The 17,050-nt window shown below is 58.6% G+C and overlaps 1 protein-coding gene across 1 annotated transcript in view; it reads right to left on the reverse strand.

The window, feature by feature from the left end:
- CEMIP (cell migration inducing protein, hyaluronan binding) overlaps positions 1-11,748 on the reverse strand; it is a 60,888-nt gene extending 49,140 nt beyond the window's left edge. The window contains exons 1-5 of the mRNA XM_012659103.1: positions 11,655-11,748; positions 7,681-7,827; positions 6,691-6,829; positions 5,742-5,978; positions 2,812-2,991 (exon numbers count right to left, since the gene is read on the reverse strand). Coding sequence (XP_012514557.1) covers positions 2,812-2,991; positions 5,742-5,978; positions 6,691-6,829; positions 7,681-7,827; positions 11,655-11,748 — 797 coding nt within the window. The remainder of the gene's footprint in view (positions 1-2,811; positions 2,992-5,741; positions 5,979-6,690; positions 6,830-7,680; positions 7,828-11,654) is intronic.
- Between the last annotated feature and the right edge of the window lie 5,302 nt (positions 11,749-17,050).

Below are 17,050 nucleotides of genomic sequence, written 5' to 3' on the forward strand. Positions count from 1 at the left end.
AGATCCGCTCACTCGCCGGCCTCCCTGCCGCGGGAGAAGAGTCTCGCTGCGCAAGCCCGGCCCGCCCGGCATCCGCTCCCCGCGAGCTCCGCAAGGCCGCCCGGCAGGAGCCGGGCACGAATCACAAATAAGCAAGCACGCCACCGGGCCACCGTGCCACCGCCGAGCTCAATTACGGCCTGACGCGAGTGCTCGATGCCTTTAGGAAAACAAGGGAACCGTGTTCCAAGAGAGAAAGGCCACCCCTCTCACTCCGGCGCCCTGGGGTCGAGCTCGAGGAACATGCCGGAGGCTGATGTGGCGACTCCCCAAAGGAGAGAAATCTCTCTTCCTCTTGATGGGGAGGGACCAAGAAGAAGGTGGTTCAAGATTCTGAGAAACGGGACACTCGTCTTTCCTGCGTTAACGCGTGCGCCGCCATGGAGCCGGGAAGCTCTTACACGTGTCTGCCCGTGATGCCTAATGCGCTGCTGGGGTTCAGGACACGCAGCCCCAGAACTTGGCACCTTGGCATGGTCTGGGCGGGAAGAATTTGAGAAACAGCAGGAAGGTTCTCTGACCTTCCCTGGAAGCAGGTCCTCATGGGAGAGGGGCCTCCGTATTCCCAGGGGAAAGGAGCACCCTGTCCCTGAAGACAAGGGACCCGAGAGGAATCTAGTGGGACAGGCCTCGCTGGGTTTCCTCCAGTTGACGACCCTCAGCTCATCCGTCCCTGTCCCCGTCTCACTGGTCCAGGGCTCTCCACCCTTCACCAGACCTGTGCGAGGACACCCGGGTTAGCTGTTCCTTCGGGTCCCCGTTTCCTGGGGAGGCTCCCACGCACATAAAACCCTCTGTCGTAAACGCATTCGTGCGCTTCCTCTTGCTAATCGGCCGTGTGTGACAGGTGCCCCAGCCAAGAACGCGGGCGGGTGGGAGGTGACACTTCTCCTCCCCCGCGGCAGCTGCTCTCCCTGCAGGACGTCACAGATTCCGTGCTGAGCAGCTCTTACCGTTTTGTTCTGATCTCTTGCCCTGGGAGGTGGGTCCCTACTGAGCGGTGCTTAGCTGAGGTCGGGGGTCTGACGGTGTTTCTCTCCTGCTCAAGACCAGCCTCTCGCGCAGAGCCAAGGCCTCCCGCGCTCCCCTCCCGGCCTGTCTCCGGCCCCTCACCCTCTCGCACCGGGCTCCCAGCCTTCTCAGGGAGGCTTTGGCCCTGAGCCCCGGACCTGCTGGTCTCCCTGTGGGGAAGCCGCGTTGCCGTCCTCCCCGGTAAGTCCACACCAGCCCCCACGCCCCGCTCTCACGCCCGTCAGCAGTTCCCGCAAGCGTCCGCCTCCCGAGAGCCTGGGACACCTGCCTGGCCCGGCGCCTCCCGCCGACGCGTGTCCAGTAACACGTCTGAACCGAAGAACGCACGAGGGGCCGAGTCTCAGCTCCTCTACTGATTTTAGATGTTTTACGCTCATCCCTCAAAGTGTGTCTCTAGCCAGGTGAGGGGGGGTGTGGTTCCTGCCACGTGTCTCCTTTGCCCACGTGAACGGCCCTGACAAAAGGGCCACCTTTCTGTGCCTCTTGTTTATAAGGATGAAATGGTCGCCAACACGCGTCGAGTTCTTATTCTGTGCTAGACAGGATGGCTCACGTTTGCTCCCATGATTAGATTCAATCCTCCCCACAGTCCTTTGAGAGAGCTCGCGGAGATCCCGCTTCGCAGACTCAAGAGCCGAGCAAAGAGAGGATGAGCCACCTGCCCACACTCACACCTCGTGGGGGAGGCGGCCCAGACTCGGACTCAGGCCCCTGGATGCCAGGCCTTGGCCCCCTCGATGCCAGGCCTTGGCCCCCTCGCTGACACCTTCTTTGCACGAGGCCCCAGGTAGCCAGTCCCCTCGAGGTGCTCTCTCTCATTCTAAATTAATGAACTGGCCTCTCGGTTATAAACAATGAAATGGAAGGGCACTTAGCGTTTACCAACAAGGAGCCTTCGATGCCAAGGTATCGTGATTATCTTTGGCTGCTTCGGCTTCCTGCTTGAGTTTCCCTTCCAGAAGGGGCAGCCCCTGGGCTGTTGGAGAACACGTCCTGGAACCTGAAGCGCCCCTCCCCAGCCCAGGGCATCTCTGCCCAGCCAGCAGAATGGCTCAGCTAAAGGCCTTAACCTGCCCCCAACCTTGTCCCTGATCTGGAGAGCCGAAGGGAGGGGCATCACAACCCCCAAACAGCCAGGGGCAGACAGCCCGCCTTTCCACTGAGCTGAGGTTTGATTCAGCACAGTAAGAGCTGCGTTGGCCATGGGCAAACAGCCTCCTCTTGGCGCCAAGGTGTGTGCATGGCAACGCCAGGCGTGATGCTACAATCCAAGGCAACAAAACACACACTTGAACATATCAAAAGGCCCCTTTTTCTGGGGCATTTTCCTGGGCAAAGACACTTTGCATAATCCCTTAAAGAACTGTCTCCCAGTCCCCAAGGCGTGACACGACCCCTTTGCCAAGAACAGGGAAGAGGAATGTTAGCTGCACGTCCAAGGCACGGCTCTCACACACAGTAGATGCTCACTTAATACTGTGTCAGTGGCCACTGAATGAGTTCACGTAAACAGAGAGCTTTTATGTTTTGTGAATGGACTACACTTCTAAGAAAAACCATGCTTCCTTTAAGAACAATCCTCAAATACGTCCAGTGCAGATGGACAAAGAGCTTGCGTCCCTCTGGGTTGTCACTTAGGTTGGCATGGCCGTGGGGAGGGGAAGGAAAAGGTAAAATGCAGGTGGGACGGGGCTGCTTCAGCGCCCCAGGGCCCGCTGGAGGAGGAAGTGATAGTCATACCTAAATCCAAGGTGTAGAAAATGTTTGCTGCCCAGTTTGGTCATCACCTTCCGGGCCGTGTCATCCAGGTTTCTAGAACCTTCATCATTCACCGCGACAGAAAGGATTCTTCCGTCGGGCACAGCGTTCAAATACTGGACCAGACGTTCGCTCTCTTTCTTGGATCGATAGGTGTCAAACCTAAAAAGGGCAGAGAAGGGAATCGAATGGTTTTGACAGCAGCCACAAAAAGAGATATCTAAGTACGTGTCCATGTTACAACGACTGACCCGCCACCCAAAGATCCCAAGGGCTGTGACTTGTAAAGAAATGAGCCTTTGCTAAAAAGAGCAAACACGTTTACTTATTTTGCTGACACCCCTACGGTGACATCCAAGAAGAAGGGATTTGACTGAACCACAGTGATCGTTCCCTGGATAAAATGCCAAAGAAATCATGGCGGCAGCAGAGACCTCACGCTCCAGGACGCTCAGTGGGTCACATACTCGGGGTCCAGGACTTCTGATATTCCCCCTTCATCCTGGAGCCCGCGGCTCATGCCTCGTGCGAGAGTTTGACTTTAGGAGGCAGTTCCAACATCTAGAGCATCGGGAATTTCTCTCTCTGCTCTAGACTGAAACACCAATTCCAAAATTTTTGAAAATGACATGAGGATTATCCCAGATCACTTCTCCTGTCCCCAGAACCACCTACTTATACTAATGCCTCTTAGAATCGTTAAAATGTCACCTTTGATTTACACAGGGCAGTGACATAACCCTTGCCTACCGTAAATGTCGCATTCCTAGTTTTGTTCCTGTTTACCTTTTTAAAAATTATTTTACTTTACTGTGGTGAGAACACTTACTGTAAGAGATCTACCCTCTCCACAAATATTTAAGTGCACGACACAGGGTTGTTGTACAATGTCATGTAGCAGGTCTCATCACAAGAACCGACAATCTCAAAGTCGACAGTGACAGCCCACCTTCACACACATAAAATATAAATGTCAAAAGAAACTATACCAATGGTGAGAAGAATTTACAAAGGAAAAACACAATTTTGTAATGATCCCAACTCTCCCCTAAGTATAAAGATTTTGTGCAATTACAATGGAAATTGCAAAAGAATGTGTCTTGGAACGTAAGCAAAACAGTTCTGCGATGGATCCAGAGAAACAAGCCAGCGTGCACAGCCAGCAGGTTTTGGAAAAGGAAAACGATGGCGGTACGAGTGGTAGCTGGATAGGTGTTCCTGAGTCCTCAAACTTGTTTTCAGCTGTTTGCATAACCAGGTCCAACCCCGTCGAACCCCGAACCCCGTGTCCTCCGCTGCCCCGCCCAGGAACCGTGGCTGCAAGCCTGGCACCACCCGTTGAGGACGACCCGCCCTCCTGGTGGAGGCGACACAGCGCAAAGAGTCCAGGCAGATGTGGGTCTGGGTCCCGTCTCCGACACTCAGCAACCTTGCGACCCTGACAAATTTAGCCCCCTGAGCCTCCGTGTTCCCACCTGTGCAAAGCGATAGCAGCAGAACCTGCCTCCCGGAATTTTCATGGAGAGTAGTGTGATACACGTGGCAGGGAAAGTGACGAACGGGGTTTCCCACCGAGTCCAGCGCTTGTGCCACTGTTGCCAGGAGTCCCCACAGGGTCAAGTGTGGCTGTCCACGAGAGCCGGCCAGCGCTCCAGCTCCCGCGCCCTGCCCTGGCCCTGACTCAGCTGGTTCCTGCTGCCTCGACGGCGACACTCACGGCTCGAGCCCTGTTCCTGGGGAGTCCCGTGGCTCCCTCCCCCAGCAGCCCCAGGACAGCTGCGTGTCTGCTGTCTGCCCCAGCTGCTGTCCTTCCCTCTGAGCACCCTGGGACCCCTGAAGGGCCCAGAGAACCCAGAGCTGGAGGGGCAGGTCCCGCCTCTGCAGAACCCGGAGCCAGGGAAGAGGGTGAGGGGGAGCGAGCGGGAGACCTGCCTCTCCTGCCCCCAGACAGCTCTCAAGTTCTCGTCTTTCTACCCGAGTCCTCATCACCGGGTGGGGATGGTCCAGGCCCTTTCCTGCCTAGAGCACAGCAGAAGCTTCCCAGCCACCTCTGCTGTCTTCACTTTGGCCCTCCACAATCAATCCCTTCTCTACACAGCACCGGAACATTCTTTTAGCACGCTGACCGCCACACTAAGAAAAAAAATTTCCCTGGGGCCACGGTGTTTTATTAAAACAAAACGATCCTTTCTAATGTGTTATTTTTTATTGTTTTCTGTGCGTGACTTACATGCAACGCAATCCACATTTTTAGAATTAAATTGTCAATATTGTAGCAATAGGAACATCAAGTAAGATTTTCACGAACCAACTGCAGGGTTTTGCTTCAGGAGGCCCCGGGCTCAAAACTAGCCTGAGTCAAATACAACTCACATGGCAGCCAGTGTGTTAGATCAGATCGTGCCCTTCTTAAAGCTCTTCAGTGGCCATGCATCTCGCTTGGGACAGAGCCCACCTCCTGGACATGCCCCTGCCCGTGACGCCCCGCCTCTGTCTGCAGCCCCCATTGCTCACGGGACCCCCGCCCCGCTGGTGGCCTTTCCATCCTTTGAGAACACTGCGCCCTGTCACACCCCCGCCCTCTGCCCTCGCTGCTGTCTGTCTTGAACACTTCCCCTGACACGCGCTCCCTGGCAGCGCTCAGCTCACATGCTGCTGCCTGGCGCTGGCCCCCCGACCACCCGCGCAAGGTGGTCTCCCCATCACCTTCTCCGTCTCCTTCCCACCTAGTACCAAGCCACCTTCTGAAACGTGCCATGTGCACGTTTGCTCCTGCGCAATTCAGCGTCATCAGGCGGACGCCGGGGAGGACGGGACTCCCGGCTGCTTCGCCCACGGCCGCTCTCCCAGCACCCGGAGCAGCGCCGGCTGGGGCGCGCAGTACGCGTGCGCGGAGCGAACGCAAGCCTCACCGGTCAGAGTGGACGACTGTGCCCGATTTGGGGTCGATGACATGAACGATGACTCCACGGTGGCCCCAGCTCCGCTCGAAGAAATAGCCTCCTTCCTGCATGCCGCCTGGGCGCAGGGTCTTGTTCAGGAAGGTCCAGGAGAGCTTCTTCTGCCCATGCAGCTCCAGGGTGCCCCCTCGGCCGACGCCGATGTACTTCAGGCCAAAGTAGGGGTCCGGCTGAACACCTTCGTCCGCCCTGCGAGAGAAACAGCGGCCAGCGTCAGCTGCACACCTCCTCGTCAGATGCCAAGCCCAGAGGGGACCTAGGAGTCACTGCGCCCTGACTCCCACCACGGCCACCACAGACCCAGTCACACCTTGGTGGTCGCCCAAGGTCAGTACAAATAGTGCCAGCAGCCCCGCTCTACGCCAGACCAAAGCGAGGCCCGGAGGGCCGAGTGGAAGCACCTGCTCTTTGTCTACATGTTGGCATCGTTTCTTTTCAGTTCCAGGTGTTTTATATCCTGGTCCATATCAGGGTGGGAGCACCTGGGCAGGCACCGCACCCCCTCGTGTGCTCTCGGCTACCACTTCTTAGAGCTGCCAATTGCTTAAAGGAGGAGCAGAGCCAGAGGCAACTGCCGTGGGGTTCCCCGTATCCCGTCCATCGTAGCCTGTGAGACACACCCTCGCAGAGCCTCCCGAACAGGACACATTGCAAAGCGGCTGGAAGGCTGGCAGGGCCTTCCGTGCCACGGGCCGGCACCCAGGCCACGATAAATAAAAGCCTCCTGGTCCATCCAGCTCCCCCAGATCACCACCTCTGTCTCGTTCACGGTCCCCCTGGCAGGACAGACCGATGGCTCCCACCTTACGCTAAAGCCGGGCCTCTTGCCTCCCTCTCTGCTTCGGACGCTCCCCCCTCCAGCCAGGTGCCAGTGGCACCAGCCCCGGAGCGGCCGACCCACCTTCCGTACAAAACGATGCTGAAACCGCCCTGGAAGGGGCAGAGGGCGCTCCCCGCGTGCAGCTCTCCGCCCTCGTCGATCAGAATGTGCCGGGCCCGCAAGACAATCGGCTCGGCGTGGTCCTTGATGACGAGCTTGCCTGAGGGAGCAGCGGGTGCCGTTAAGAACACAAGTGTGGAGGGTGAGGCTGCCGCAGAGCCTGGCACACTGCCCAGCCCCACCTCACCCAGCAGGCGAAAAGCGCGTCTTCCAAACACGCGTGTGCTTGCTGTGCCCACCAGTACAGGCGTCCCTTAGTAACCACGGGGACTGGCTTCGGCACCTCTCTCGGACACCGAAATTCAAGGATGCTCAGTCCTGACATAAAACGGTGTCGTGTCTGCCTATTTGCACGTTTATTTTGAAATTAACCTACGCCCATCCTCCCGTTTATGTGAAACCATCTCTAGATTATTCGTAACAACTAGCACAATGTAACTGCTACGTGAATAGCCGTTCAACTGTATTTTTTAGGAAATAACGACAAGAAAATGTCTGTATGTGTTCAGTACAGATGACAATTTTTTTCAAATCTTTTTCATCCGTGGTTGATTGAATCCACAGACGAAGAGCCACGGACACAGGGGCTGACTGTGATTCCTCTTCTCCTCTCTCCGCTCGGCGTGTGTAAATGACGCCGTCTGGTCAGCTGCCATCATGGCGTGTGCCGCACCTGCTGGCCGAGCCGCCGAGGTAAGCTCGGCGCGGCCGCTCACCCGATGGCACCGGCGGGGCGTTTCCCCCATGAAGCCTCCTTTCCCTAGGATTGGACCCCCGACAGGCCGCTGCTACGTCCTCAGAGCCGATGGCTGTCTCAGACAACCAGACACCCTGACGTGAACCCGAAGCACACGACGTTTGTTCTGTCCACGGAAGTCGTGGCCCCTGCACCCCGTCTGTGAGGCTCTGGGGCCATGGAGGGAAGAGGAAGCAGCGGAGAGGCGGACTCACCTCCCTCGGTGATGTGGATGGAGTGGACCGTGGCGGAAGACGTGAGCAGCAGTGTCCTGCCCCGGCCGATACGCACTTGGTGGTCCCGGTCGTGGCCAGGGGTCCAGGGCTGCAGCTCAGGGCTCTGGTCAGGGCACCCGGTGGCCACTGCCAAGGACAAAGAGATGTCACTGCTCCCACCTGCCAGCCTCACCGAGGAAGAGTTGCTACAGACTACCCGGGGGGGTCCCCACGTGCCTCCCCCGATTAGAACTGAGACTCAGAGAGCTGGGAGACCCCGGAGGCAGGAGGCAGGACCTGGGGCCAGGCCCGCATCTGTCATTAGTTCATCTTGTATCTGCAAACACGTCGCTCCCTTTTCTGGGTTCAGCGCCCCCATTTATAAAATAAAAGGCAGACTGGACGGCTACTCAGGACATGGTGAGGTGTGAAGTCGTGCAATGATTCACCCAGACCACGGGGATTCCGAAATGCCCATCTGCTAGAAAGCAGTGTTTGAGGAGTTAACAAAACTCTACCCCCTTCTGCATGAGGATTAGACTTCTGGTTAATTTTCTAGCTCAGTTCCCCTGGAAACCGGAGGATGGCATCACATAAATAAACTACGTTACCTAGCAACACTGCCTGTAACGAAAGTGACCCTGGTTGGAAACGGCACCTGAACTGAGCAGAAGGACACACCGACACCCGGGAGGCACGTGGGCTGCCCCGCGAGCGGCGGCTCCTGCAATTGCACATTTTGCGGGAACCTGAACGTCTGTCTCCGGAGCTGCTGTCGGAGATTCCAGGACAGAGCAGCTCCCACACTGGTCCAGTGGCGCCTTGTGCACTCTCACTGAGCTGCCGCCCCAAGGACAATAGCTCCCGGTGGCTGCGTGCCAGGCCGCCAGGGCCGCGCCGTGGAGCAGAGAAGCCTGATGCTGCCCCGATGGCCTCTGGGTCTCCCGCCCTGTATTTCCCAAGTGACGCTGACGGCCAGTGTGGCGTCTGTCACCCAGGGAGTTGAAGGTTTGGCTGAACCTACAAGCCCCACGGTAGGTGCCGCGGAGGCTTCTCCTCAGCCTCAACAGAAGCGCAGAGGAGTCTCGAGTTTCCCACCGCTACGGGGTCTGCCCCATGGGCGCCACGGCGGGGTGGGGGGTGCCACTATCCCAGGAACCGGAACACCCCACGGAGAACAAGAAAACACCCAGAGGGAAAGAGGTGTGAGGAGGCGACGCACAAACGAGGTGGGGGTGGACGGCTCGGAGACCAGGCCCAGCGCCCCCCGTTCCCCTGCGACTGGAAGGAAGCAGCAGATTTCAGGAAGCCCCGGGCAGGGCCAGGCTCAGGTGGTGACGACGCCGGCGTAGGAGCCGGAAGAAGCGGAGGCAGGTCCCAGCTCGGGCCTGGCCGGGGAGCCTAGGAGAGGTCGTGTCTCGAGGAAGGGGGTGCGCAAGCCACGTCCACAGCACAGAGCGGGGGCCGGGAGGGCTCAACGTCATTACCTATAATTGCCGCGTGTCAGTTCTGCAAGTTGCTAGATTGGTATTCGGTGATCTCTGGAGTGAGAGCGTCTGTCCCGTGTTTATGTATCTCCAGAACTGGAAGGAACTTGACCCTTTACTCTCAACAGCGCTAGATACGACCCCCAAGCCCACCGTGAGCCGTCCTCTCTGCCCATCAGAAGGCAGCGACTGACCCCTCTCGTCTTCTCTGCAAAGCGCAGGTGTATGCAGTGGCACTCAATGTATGTTTGCTGAGTCTCATCCCCGTCATCCCCTCCCAGTCCCGCAACGGCCCTCTTCATGCTCCATCTGCCAGGCTGTCGGCCTCAACGCGAGCTTCGGATCTTGATCGTTAAGGAAAGAATTTCGCATTTTTTGGGGTCTCGCCGAAGCAGCTCCTCCAGCTATTGCGAGCGCCCAGGAGCTCCGACCGTGGCGGCGCGATGAGAACACGCGTGGCTTGCTCGTGAGTGGGCTCCCCGTTTCAGTGCAAGAGCGGAGCTGCCGGTGAAGGGCAGGTGCTGCGCAGGCGGGGTGGCCGCGAGGGCTGGGGCGGAGCCACCCCTGGGTCTGTCTCCAGACGGGTCGAGTGCGTGGCTGGCTTCCAGCAGAGGCCGGTCAGAGCCCCGGGCTGCCCTCCACCTAGCCCCGGACGAGAGTGTCGGTGTCCGAGCAGGTGACTCCCGGGCCGTGTGAAGAACACGTGTAAACGGGGGAACCCGGTGGCCCAGGCAAGGAGCCAGGAGCATGCTGGGAAGGCATCGTTCCAGCTCCGCCGCGCAGAGCCTCGGGGCTCACGGTCCACATCTGCCAGGACAAGCCCGACGGCCCCTTTCACACCCCAAGTGCACGAGTTCGCATCGGACTTGGCATGTGGATTTGGACGTCGTCAGGGTGACCCCGCAGACTCTCCTGTCATCGGGAACGCAGTCCCAGCTCTCCAGAAGCTCTGCCCCCACAGCTAAAGCGCAGCAGTTGCGAGACTGGCCTTGGGTGGACACTCCTCTGCCGGAGCTGGACATCGTGCTCTGCGCGAGGGCCGGTGTCCGTGGGTTTCCATTTGCGTGAATCAGCGCGTGGCTGATGAGGGCCTGAGCTTTCGCTGAGATGTCACCATAGCAACCACCCTCACTTTCCCGGGAGGGGCCGCACCCAACAGGACGGGGAGGGGACGCAGGCCCGACCCACCTGGAGCCTGAACGGCAGGGTGGGCTGCTGCCTCCCTCTGAGGCCAGAGAAGACCACAGACCAGTCCCTGTCTGCACGGCTGACGTGCAAACCGAAGACGGGGACAAGACGTGGGAGGAAAAGGTCAAGGGAAGCCCCTGAGCGCACCTCCCCGAGGTGGGTCACCCCGAAAGGTAAACCCGAACCCAGTTCCTGGCCACACAGTCCATGCCCCTCTGTGTTAACTAACTGAATAAATGACAGAAGATAAATGGATGGATTCAGGCAATGCTGCGGTGATCGCACGACTCGCTGCGTCCTCTAAGGACAGGACATCACAGTAAGAGAATTTCACTAGTTATGACTACAGATCACTTCCTTCCGTCAGGGGGTTGAAGAAACAAAATATAATACAACGTTGGGTTCTTTATTCCTATTGCGGAAAAGCGTCGCGCTCACTGAATGTAGGAGCATTGAATAGTGTCTTCGAACGAGCACTGAGCGGCGGCGGTGACGTCACAGCACTGAACCCCGCGTCAGAGTTTTCAGATTGGCCCCGTCTCCCGCCGCCTTCCGCTCAAGGTCTGGTTTATTCGACTGCTGTTTCCTGCAGGGAAACTCGCCTCATGCTTCCGGATGTTAATTCAAGATCACACAGAGAAGACGATATTGAGACAGAAAACCAGACCTGAACCTCGCTTGGAGCGTCGCATCTGGAAAGCGCCTTAATGTACCCCGATCTCACGACGCCAAAGCAGAAAGGGGGTGGTGACATCAGGTGGCCCAGAAAGAGGTGGACCGGCTGACTCTCAGGTATGTGGGGCTTTTCTTCTGCCCCCTACTGGGGTTTGTAAAATTTGAGTTAGTTGCTAATATTTAAAGACTAGAGAGGCCTGGGGAGGGAGGGAAAAAAATAAAGACTAGGGAGCTTTTACGTAAAAATACAGACTTCTGGCTTCTCTTAAAAATTCAGAAGATCCTGGGACAGGGGACCCCCCTTCCCACAAGGGAGCAGTTGGCTGGAACGGAGAAGGGGGTGTCCCTTTAGAGGGGCTCAGCTTCCCGGCTGAACACAGTCCCTGCCTGGCCGGCTTCACGCACGCACGGAAGGGCCCGGCTCCTGCAGACACCGAGTTTGCACCCCTGACTCTAGTCCAGCCCTTCACTTTGTGGGTGCCAGGACTGAGCGGGATGGGACTTGCCCGGGGTCCAGGGGTCTAGTAAGGACCGGCCAGGCCCCAGACCCCCGAGCCCACTCCCACGGCTGCTCCTGGCCGCTCCCCCCAGCGACCCGGCTTCACCGAGGGCTTGCGTGCTCACCTGTGGGTGCGGCCCCCGGGAGGCGGGCCAGGGTGAGCCAGCTGACGGTCAGCACGGCCGTGAAGCAGAGGCGCAGCCTCTCGGCGGCTCCCATGCTGGCAGGGCGCCCCTGAAACAGAAGCACACAGAGTCGGACACCAACCTTGGCGGGCTGCGATCGGCACGCAGGGCGGCGCGGAGACAGACGGGGCCACGTGCACACGCGGAGGCAGGGACAGGCACGCGCCAGCCGCCCCGCGCAGTCCTCACGGGCGGCTTCCCCGGCCGCCGCCATCAGGGCTGGGCAGAGCGGGGCCTGCAGACCTCGCCGTCGCCCCGCCTGCGTCCTGCAGCTCAGGGACCCAGTGAAGGATGGAATTTCACCCTTGGAGCTCGAGCTCCCCCGACCTCCAGAATGAAGCTTTCTTCTTAAGTCAAGAAACAGAGAAGAACCAAAACACCCCACTGAACGCGAGCTGGGCATGAGATGCCACTGACAGGCTGTGTGATCTCCACCGATTTGCTTAACCTCTCTGGATCTCAGTTTTCTAATCTTTGTGAAATGAGATGAGGGTGTGGATTGGCTGATTTCTAACCTATACATTCTCAGTCCATGCTTCTTAAACCAGTTTTTGATAATAATGTTGAAAACCTAAATATAGATGCCTGCATGTTACATACCTTTTACATGTTACCTGTCCAAGAGGAAGGTGGGCAAAGATAGCTAATTGCCCCTATCCATTTTCTCCTTATTCCTCAGTACCAGAACCCCCGATTTTTATCTGGGCACACGGCCAGCTAGAGTGAAGACTAGCTCCTTGGTCTCCCTTGAGTTAGTTGTGGCCGGGGAGTTCAGTTCTGGCCAATATAGCAGAGGTAGAGTGTGTGCCTTTCAGGGAGTGTCCTTAAGGGAAGGGCAGATTTTCTTCCCTCCTTCCTTCTTCCTACTGGCTAAAATGCAGATGTGATGGCTGGATCTTCAGCAGCTATCTTGGGCCATTAGTGGGAGCCATGCATGGAGGATGGCAAAGCAAATAGAAGAACCCAGGCCCTGACCCTGTGCAGGACCAAAATAGCTCTAGATGGTGGATTCATTTTTTATATGAGAGGGAATTAAACTTCTATTTTATTAAAACCACTGTTTTTTTTTCCTTTTATTCATATAGAATGTGAGTATGGGAATCTATCTAGATAAACCTCAAGGCAGGAACTTTTTCTAAAAAGATGTGAGATCTTCCCTTCAGAATATAATGCCACTTGGAGAGACGTCTTTGTGCCCAAGTCCTCTGTGGCACACAGCGCTTAGACAGCTCTGGGAGTGGCCGGCTCCAGCCTCTACACCATTCCCCAATTCCTCCCTGAATACGACTATAGCTGTGCCCAGAGACAAACAGACATTCTTCTGCACAGAGAAAGGGGCCAAAATCTATCCACTCGACACAGGCCCCTCCCTTCAAACCAGCCCCACGACAAATCTGATCACCCCTGACCTTCCAGTTCAGAGTGAAGCTCTTTGTGTGAGCTCAGCGATCTGGGGCGGGAAACAGGGTCTGAAGGGGGCGCACCGAGCCCTCGGCCCGCACCTCCCACACAGGTGTGCTTGGGAGGCCGGGGAGGGAGGAGACGATGCCCTCGGAATCAAGGCCAGCGGTGTCCTCTTAACAGGCACCCTGCCCGGCCCGGCCCGACCTGCGGAGAACAACAGGCCCTTTCTAGTCGCTGCAGCCAGACGGTGAAGTCACGCGTAGCAGCACCTGGGAACGGAGCCTTTCCCACGGCCCCCAAAGGAGCAGTGCCCGCTTTCCCGCTCTCTGCAATGGAAAGAAGGGGACCCCAGGGACAGGAGAGTTTTGCGGTCCTCAGGGGAAAACAAGAGCCCTGCTCTCAATCTCAGTGAGTTTAGGGAAGCCAAAGGTAGCTTGCTGTCTGCTGCCAAAGAGCCCCAAATCGTCGTGGGGCTCCTCTGAAGGAGACCTGGACCGCCTGGCCACCGCGGGCACCTTCGCTGGGCGAAGGAGTGTGACAGACAGCGAGGCCGGGAGGCGGGTGTGGGAGGCAGGCTCCGGGGGGGGGGGCTCCCCTGCTGCCCTCCCTTGCCAGGTGGCCTCGTGAAGCCCTGGGCAGGCCTCTGACTGCCCAGGTACAGAGTGGGCAGGTGACCTGGACACTGAAGCTCTGACATCTTCCGATTGTGTCCTAGGTCATTTCAAAGACAAAAAACGTTGCTTCTGGATGGATGTTAAAACAGCAACAGCTGGAGGACCCGTCTCAGATCCCTTCCTCCGAACATTGGCGAGACCCCTCCTGTGTCTCAGAGCCAGCCGGCAGAGCCCAGGGGACAGAGGGGCCGCCCTGCCCACAGACGCGGGCCCCGCACTGCAGGGCGAGCGGACACAAGTGCTCTGCCGCCCGGAGCGGCTTCCAGGGCTGAACACGCCCGAGCGTGCCCCGAGAAGCGCTGTGCCGCAGCCAGTCCCGAAGGCTTCCGAATCTCGCTTGGGAATTCTCCACCAGGGCAGGAGAGCTTTCTCCACGGGCCACGAAACACCTTCTGGCAACAAGAGTTGGGATTTGGTTTCTCCGCTGGCAAGATAGTCTCGAAACCGTTCCCAGCTGTCGGAGGCCTTGGAGGAGCACTCATTGGCAGATGATTCTAGAAGCCTCCCAGGAAGCTGTGGCTGCAGACTGGCTGGCCACTGCCCTCGCCGGGTTATAGGACTGATCAAAGATGAGGTCACGACGGCCTGAGCTGGCCTGTCCCTTAAGCGTGCGTGTGAAAGAGAACGCAGACACCCCTCTCCGACGGCCGGCACTGCGGGACACTGCGCAAGTCCTCACAGTGACAAGTCACAGTCTCCAGCAGCTCAGTGGTCCCCAAGTCCGGCTGCCACTCGGTGCTTGTGTGTGCCAGGCCTCGCGGGCCGAGGAGACACCGGGGCAGCAGGAGGAGCTGAGGCGTCGCTTGCTGGCGTCTGTCTCTGCTTCCCATTGCCGCCATCGCTGCCGGGCACCCGGGCTCTGCTGCCCCTTCCGGTGCCCCCGCCCCAGCCACGCCGGAGTCCAGGCCTGTCACCTGCAGAGCAAGAGCAGCACAGTGTTAGGGAAGCTTCCAGAGAGGCCCCGGAGCAACGGCCCTGGTAAGAGCACAGCCCGTGCCAGCCCTGGCCTCCTGGGCACGAGCGTCCGGGCTGCCCAGAGGGGCGGGAGTCCTGCTGCGGAGGCCAGAACGTTCTTTAGGGACCGCCTGAGGAAGACAGAGAAGGAGGCAGGGAAGCCGTGCGGCGGGGGAGGGAGGGGACTGCAGAGGGGCAGCCACCGCCCGCCCCGTCCCACCCGCACGGCGGCTAGTGAGCGCCGCGGCGGGCTGCGGAGTCTTGGATCCCAGCCACACGGCTCACAGGGGAAACCACCAGCCACCCGGACTCCGCTTTCTTTACTCTGTAAACGGGAATGACGCACCCTAAACTGCGGGGTCATCGCGAGACTCGAGAGAGACACTGTGTCTGCCCAGCGGTCAGTGCGCTAGCCGGGGACTGTGGTCTCAGGACACTCGGGGCGTGGGAGGAGAGCGGGGAGCTGGGATCTGAAGACCTGGGTTTGAGTTCCAACTCTGACTCTCAGCTGTGTGACCTCAGGCAGGTCATTCAACCTCTCTGGGCCTTAGTCTTCTCACTGTTGAGTGGGAACAGTAACACTAGTCACAACCAGGAGTCGTTGTTGTGAGGGCAGCTGAGAGGTGCTGGTGTCTGCTCCAGGTCCTGGGGGGCACAGGGGACTCGGATTCACATCTGAGCGGGGAGACTAGCGCACAGGGAGCTACACCCCCAACGGCAGGGCACCGTCCTTGGGCAACGGCAGATGAAAAGACGGCATCGCGGGCCAGATGCTCAGACACTCACTCTTTGCCTCCCTTAGCAGAGTTCAGGGGAAATACAGGATTCGAGCCTAGTAAATCTCGACACTTCCCTTAAGATCACGCACGCGTACACAGGTGACTTTTTCTCCCGCGGAGAGGTGGCGGGCGGGGGACAGGGCACCCCAAGCACCTTCTGGATCCCAGGGAACGCGGGAGGAGCCCCACGCCCGCCCCCCCCGCCAGCCCTGTCTCAGAGGGGCTGCCGCCAGCGCAGTCCCCTCGAGTGGAACGTGTGGGCTGCTAGGGACCCCGGGACAGGTGGCCCGGTACCCTCCTCAGAGAGCAGCACTCAGAAGACCCTTCGCTTCTGCAATTCGGAGCATCCCAGGGTGCTCCACGAAACAGGCTTCTCTAGCGTGAGCTACTTTTTCCTTTTGAAGTGACACCTGCCCAGACCTCTGTCATTGTGGCAAAGCCCCCAAACCCAGAGACACCCCAAAACCTGTTCTCTTTTCCAGAAACTGCTTCTAACTCCTAAAGATGAAACAACCTGCGACTTAATTTCAGGCCTCGGGAATGCAGGAGCTGAGAAAAATAAGACGCCGATTCCAGCCGGCACTCTGACGCGCTATCGGTGCCCTGGAGAACTTGTCAAAATGCAGATTCTGACTGGGCAGGTCTGGGAGGGCCCGGTTCTGCGTTTCTAACAAGCTCCCAGCCGAGGCTGAGGCTGCCCGTTGGCGGACCACGCTCTGAGCCGCAAGGATCCAGTTCCGCTCCACCCTCCCATTTCACAGATGCGCACACTGAGGCCCACAGAATCGAAGAGAGCCTCCCACATTGATCAGGAGCAAGAAGTGGGAACCTGAACCGGCATCTGATGGGGGGATTGCTGTGTGAGCCCGAATTGCAGGACACACGCCATCTCTGGCCCCCGCTTGCTTGGGAAGAAGGGTGAGAGAAGATCGGATCGGGCCCATCCATTCCCGCCTATCTCAGCCGAGGCCCCTGCAGTCACGGCCTGGGTGGTAAACACCTGCCTCGGGTACCTTACATAGCCACAGTCTTAAATTATCTTCCCCCAAACACCTCCTGTGACACAGGAAACTCCCACATCAAAGGAGCCGCCTGCACGGCCAAGGAGGAGGGAGGCCGCGGCTCCCTGTGGCAGCAGAACCCACCACTGCGGCCTGCCCCGCGCCCAGGCACACCAGCGCGAGCCCTGCCCATCCACCAGCCCCAGATCCCTCGTCACGCCAGCAGATCGGGCCTGGCGGCTGCAAAGCCTTTGCCAGGCACGGCTGGGAGAAAGGCGGCCCCAAAACCACCCTCCCCTCCGATCCACTCCACGCACACTGGGCCGCGGACCGGCCATCCTCGGCGACCGGTGCGCAGCGTGGTCGGCAAACTTCGACTGCTAAGGGACCTCGCTCTGCTCTGCTCGGAGACACCTGGCCTGATCTTCCCTCACCGGGAGAGGAGCCAGAGCCGTTCTCCTTCCCTCCCCCAGTAGCATTAATACCGGCCAGGAGGCCGCCACGCGCGTGACAAAGCAGGGGTG

The sequence above is a fragment of the Propithecus coquereli genome, unplaced genomic scaffold, assembly GCF_000956105.1.
Source record: "Propithecus coquereli isolate 6110/MARCELLA unplaced genomic scaffold, Pcoq_1.0 Scaffold599, whole genome shotgun sequence".
NCBI classification, from domain to species: Eukaryota; Metazoa; Chordata; class Mammalia; order Primates; family Indriidae; genus Propithecus; species Propithecus coquereli.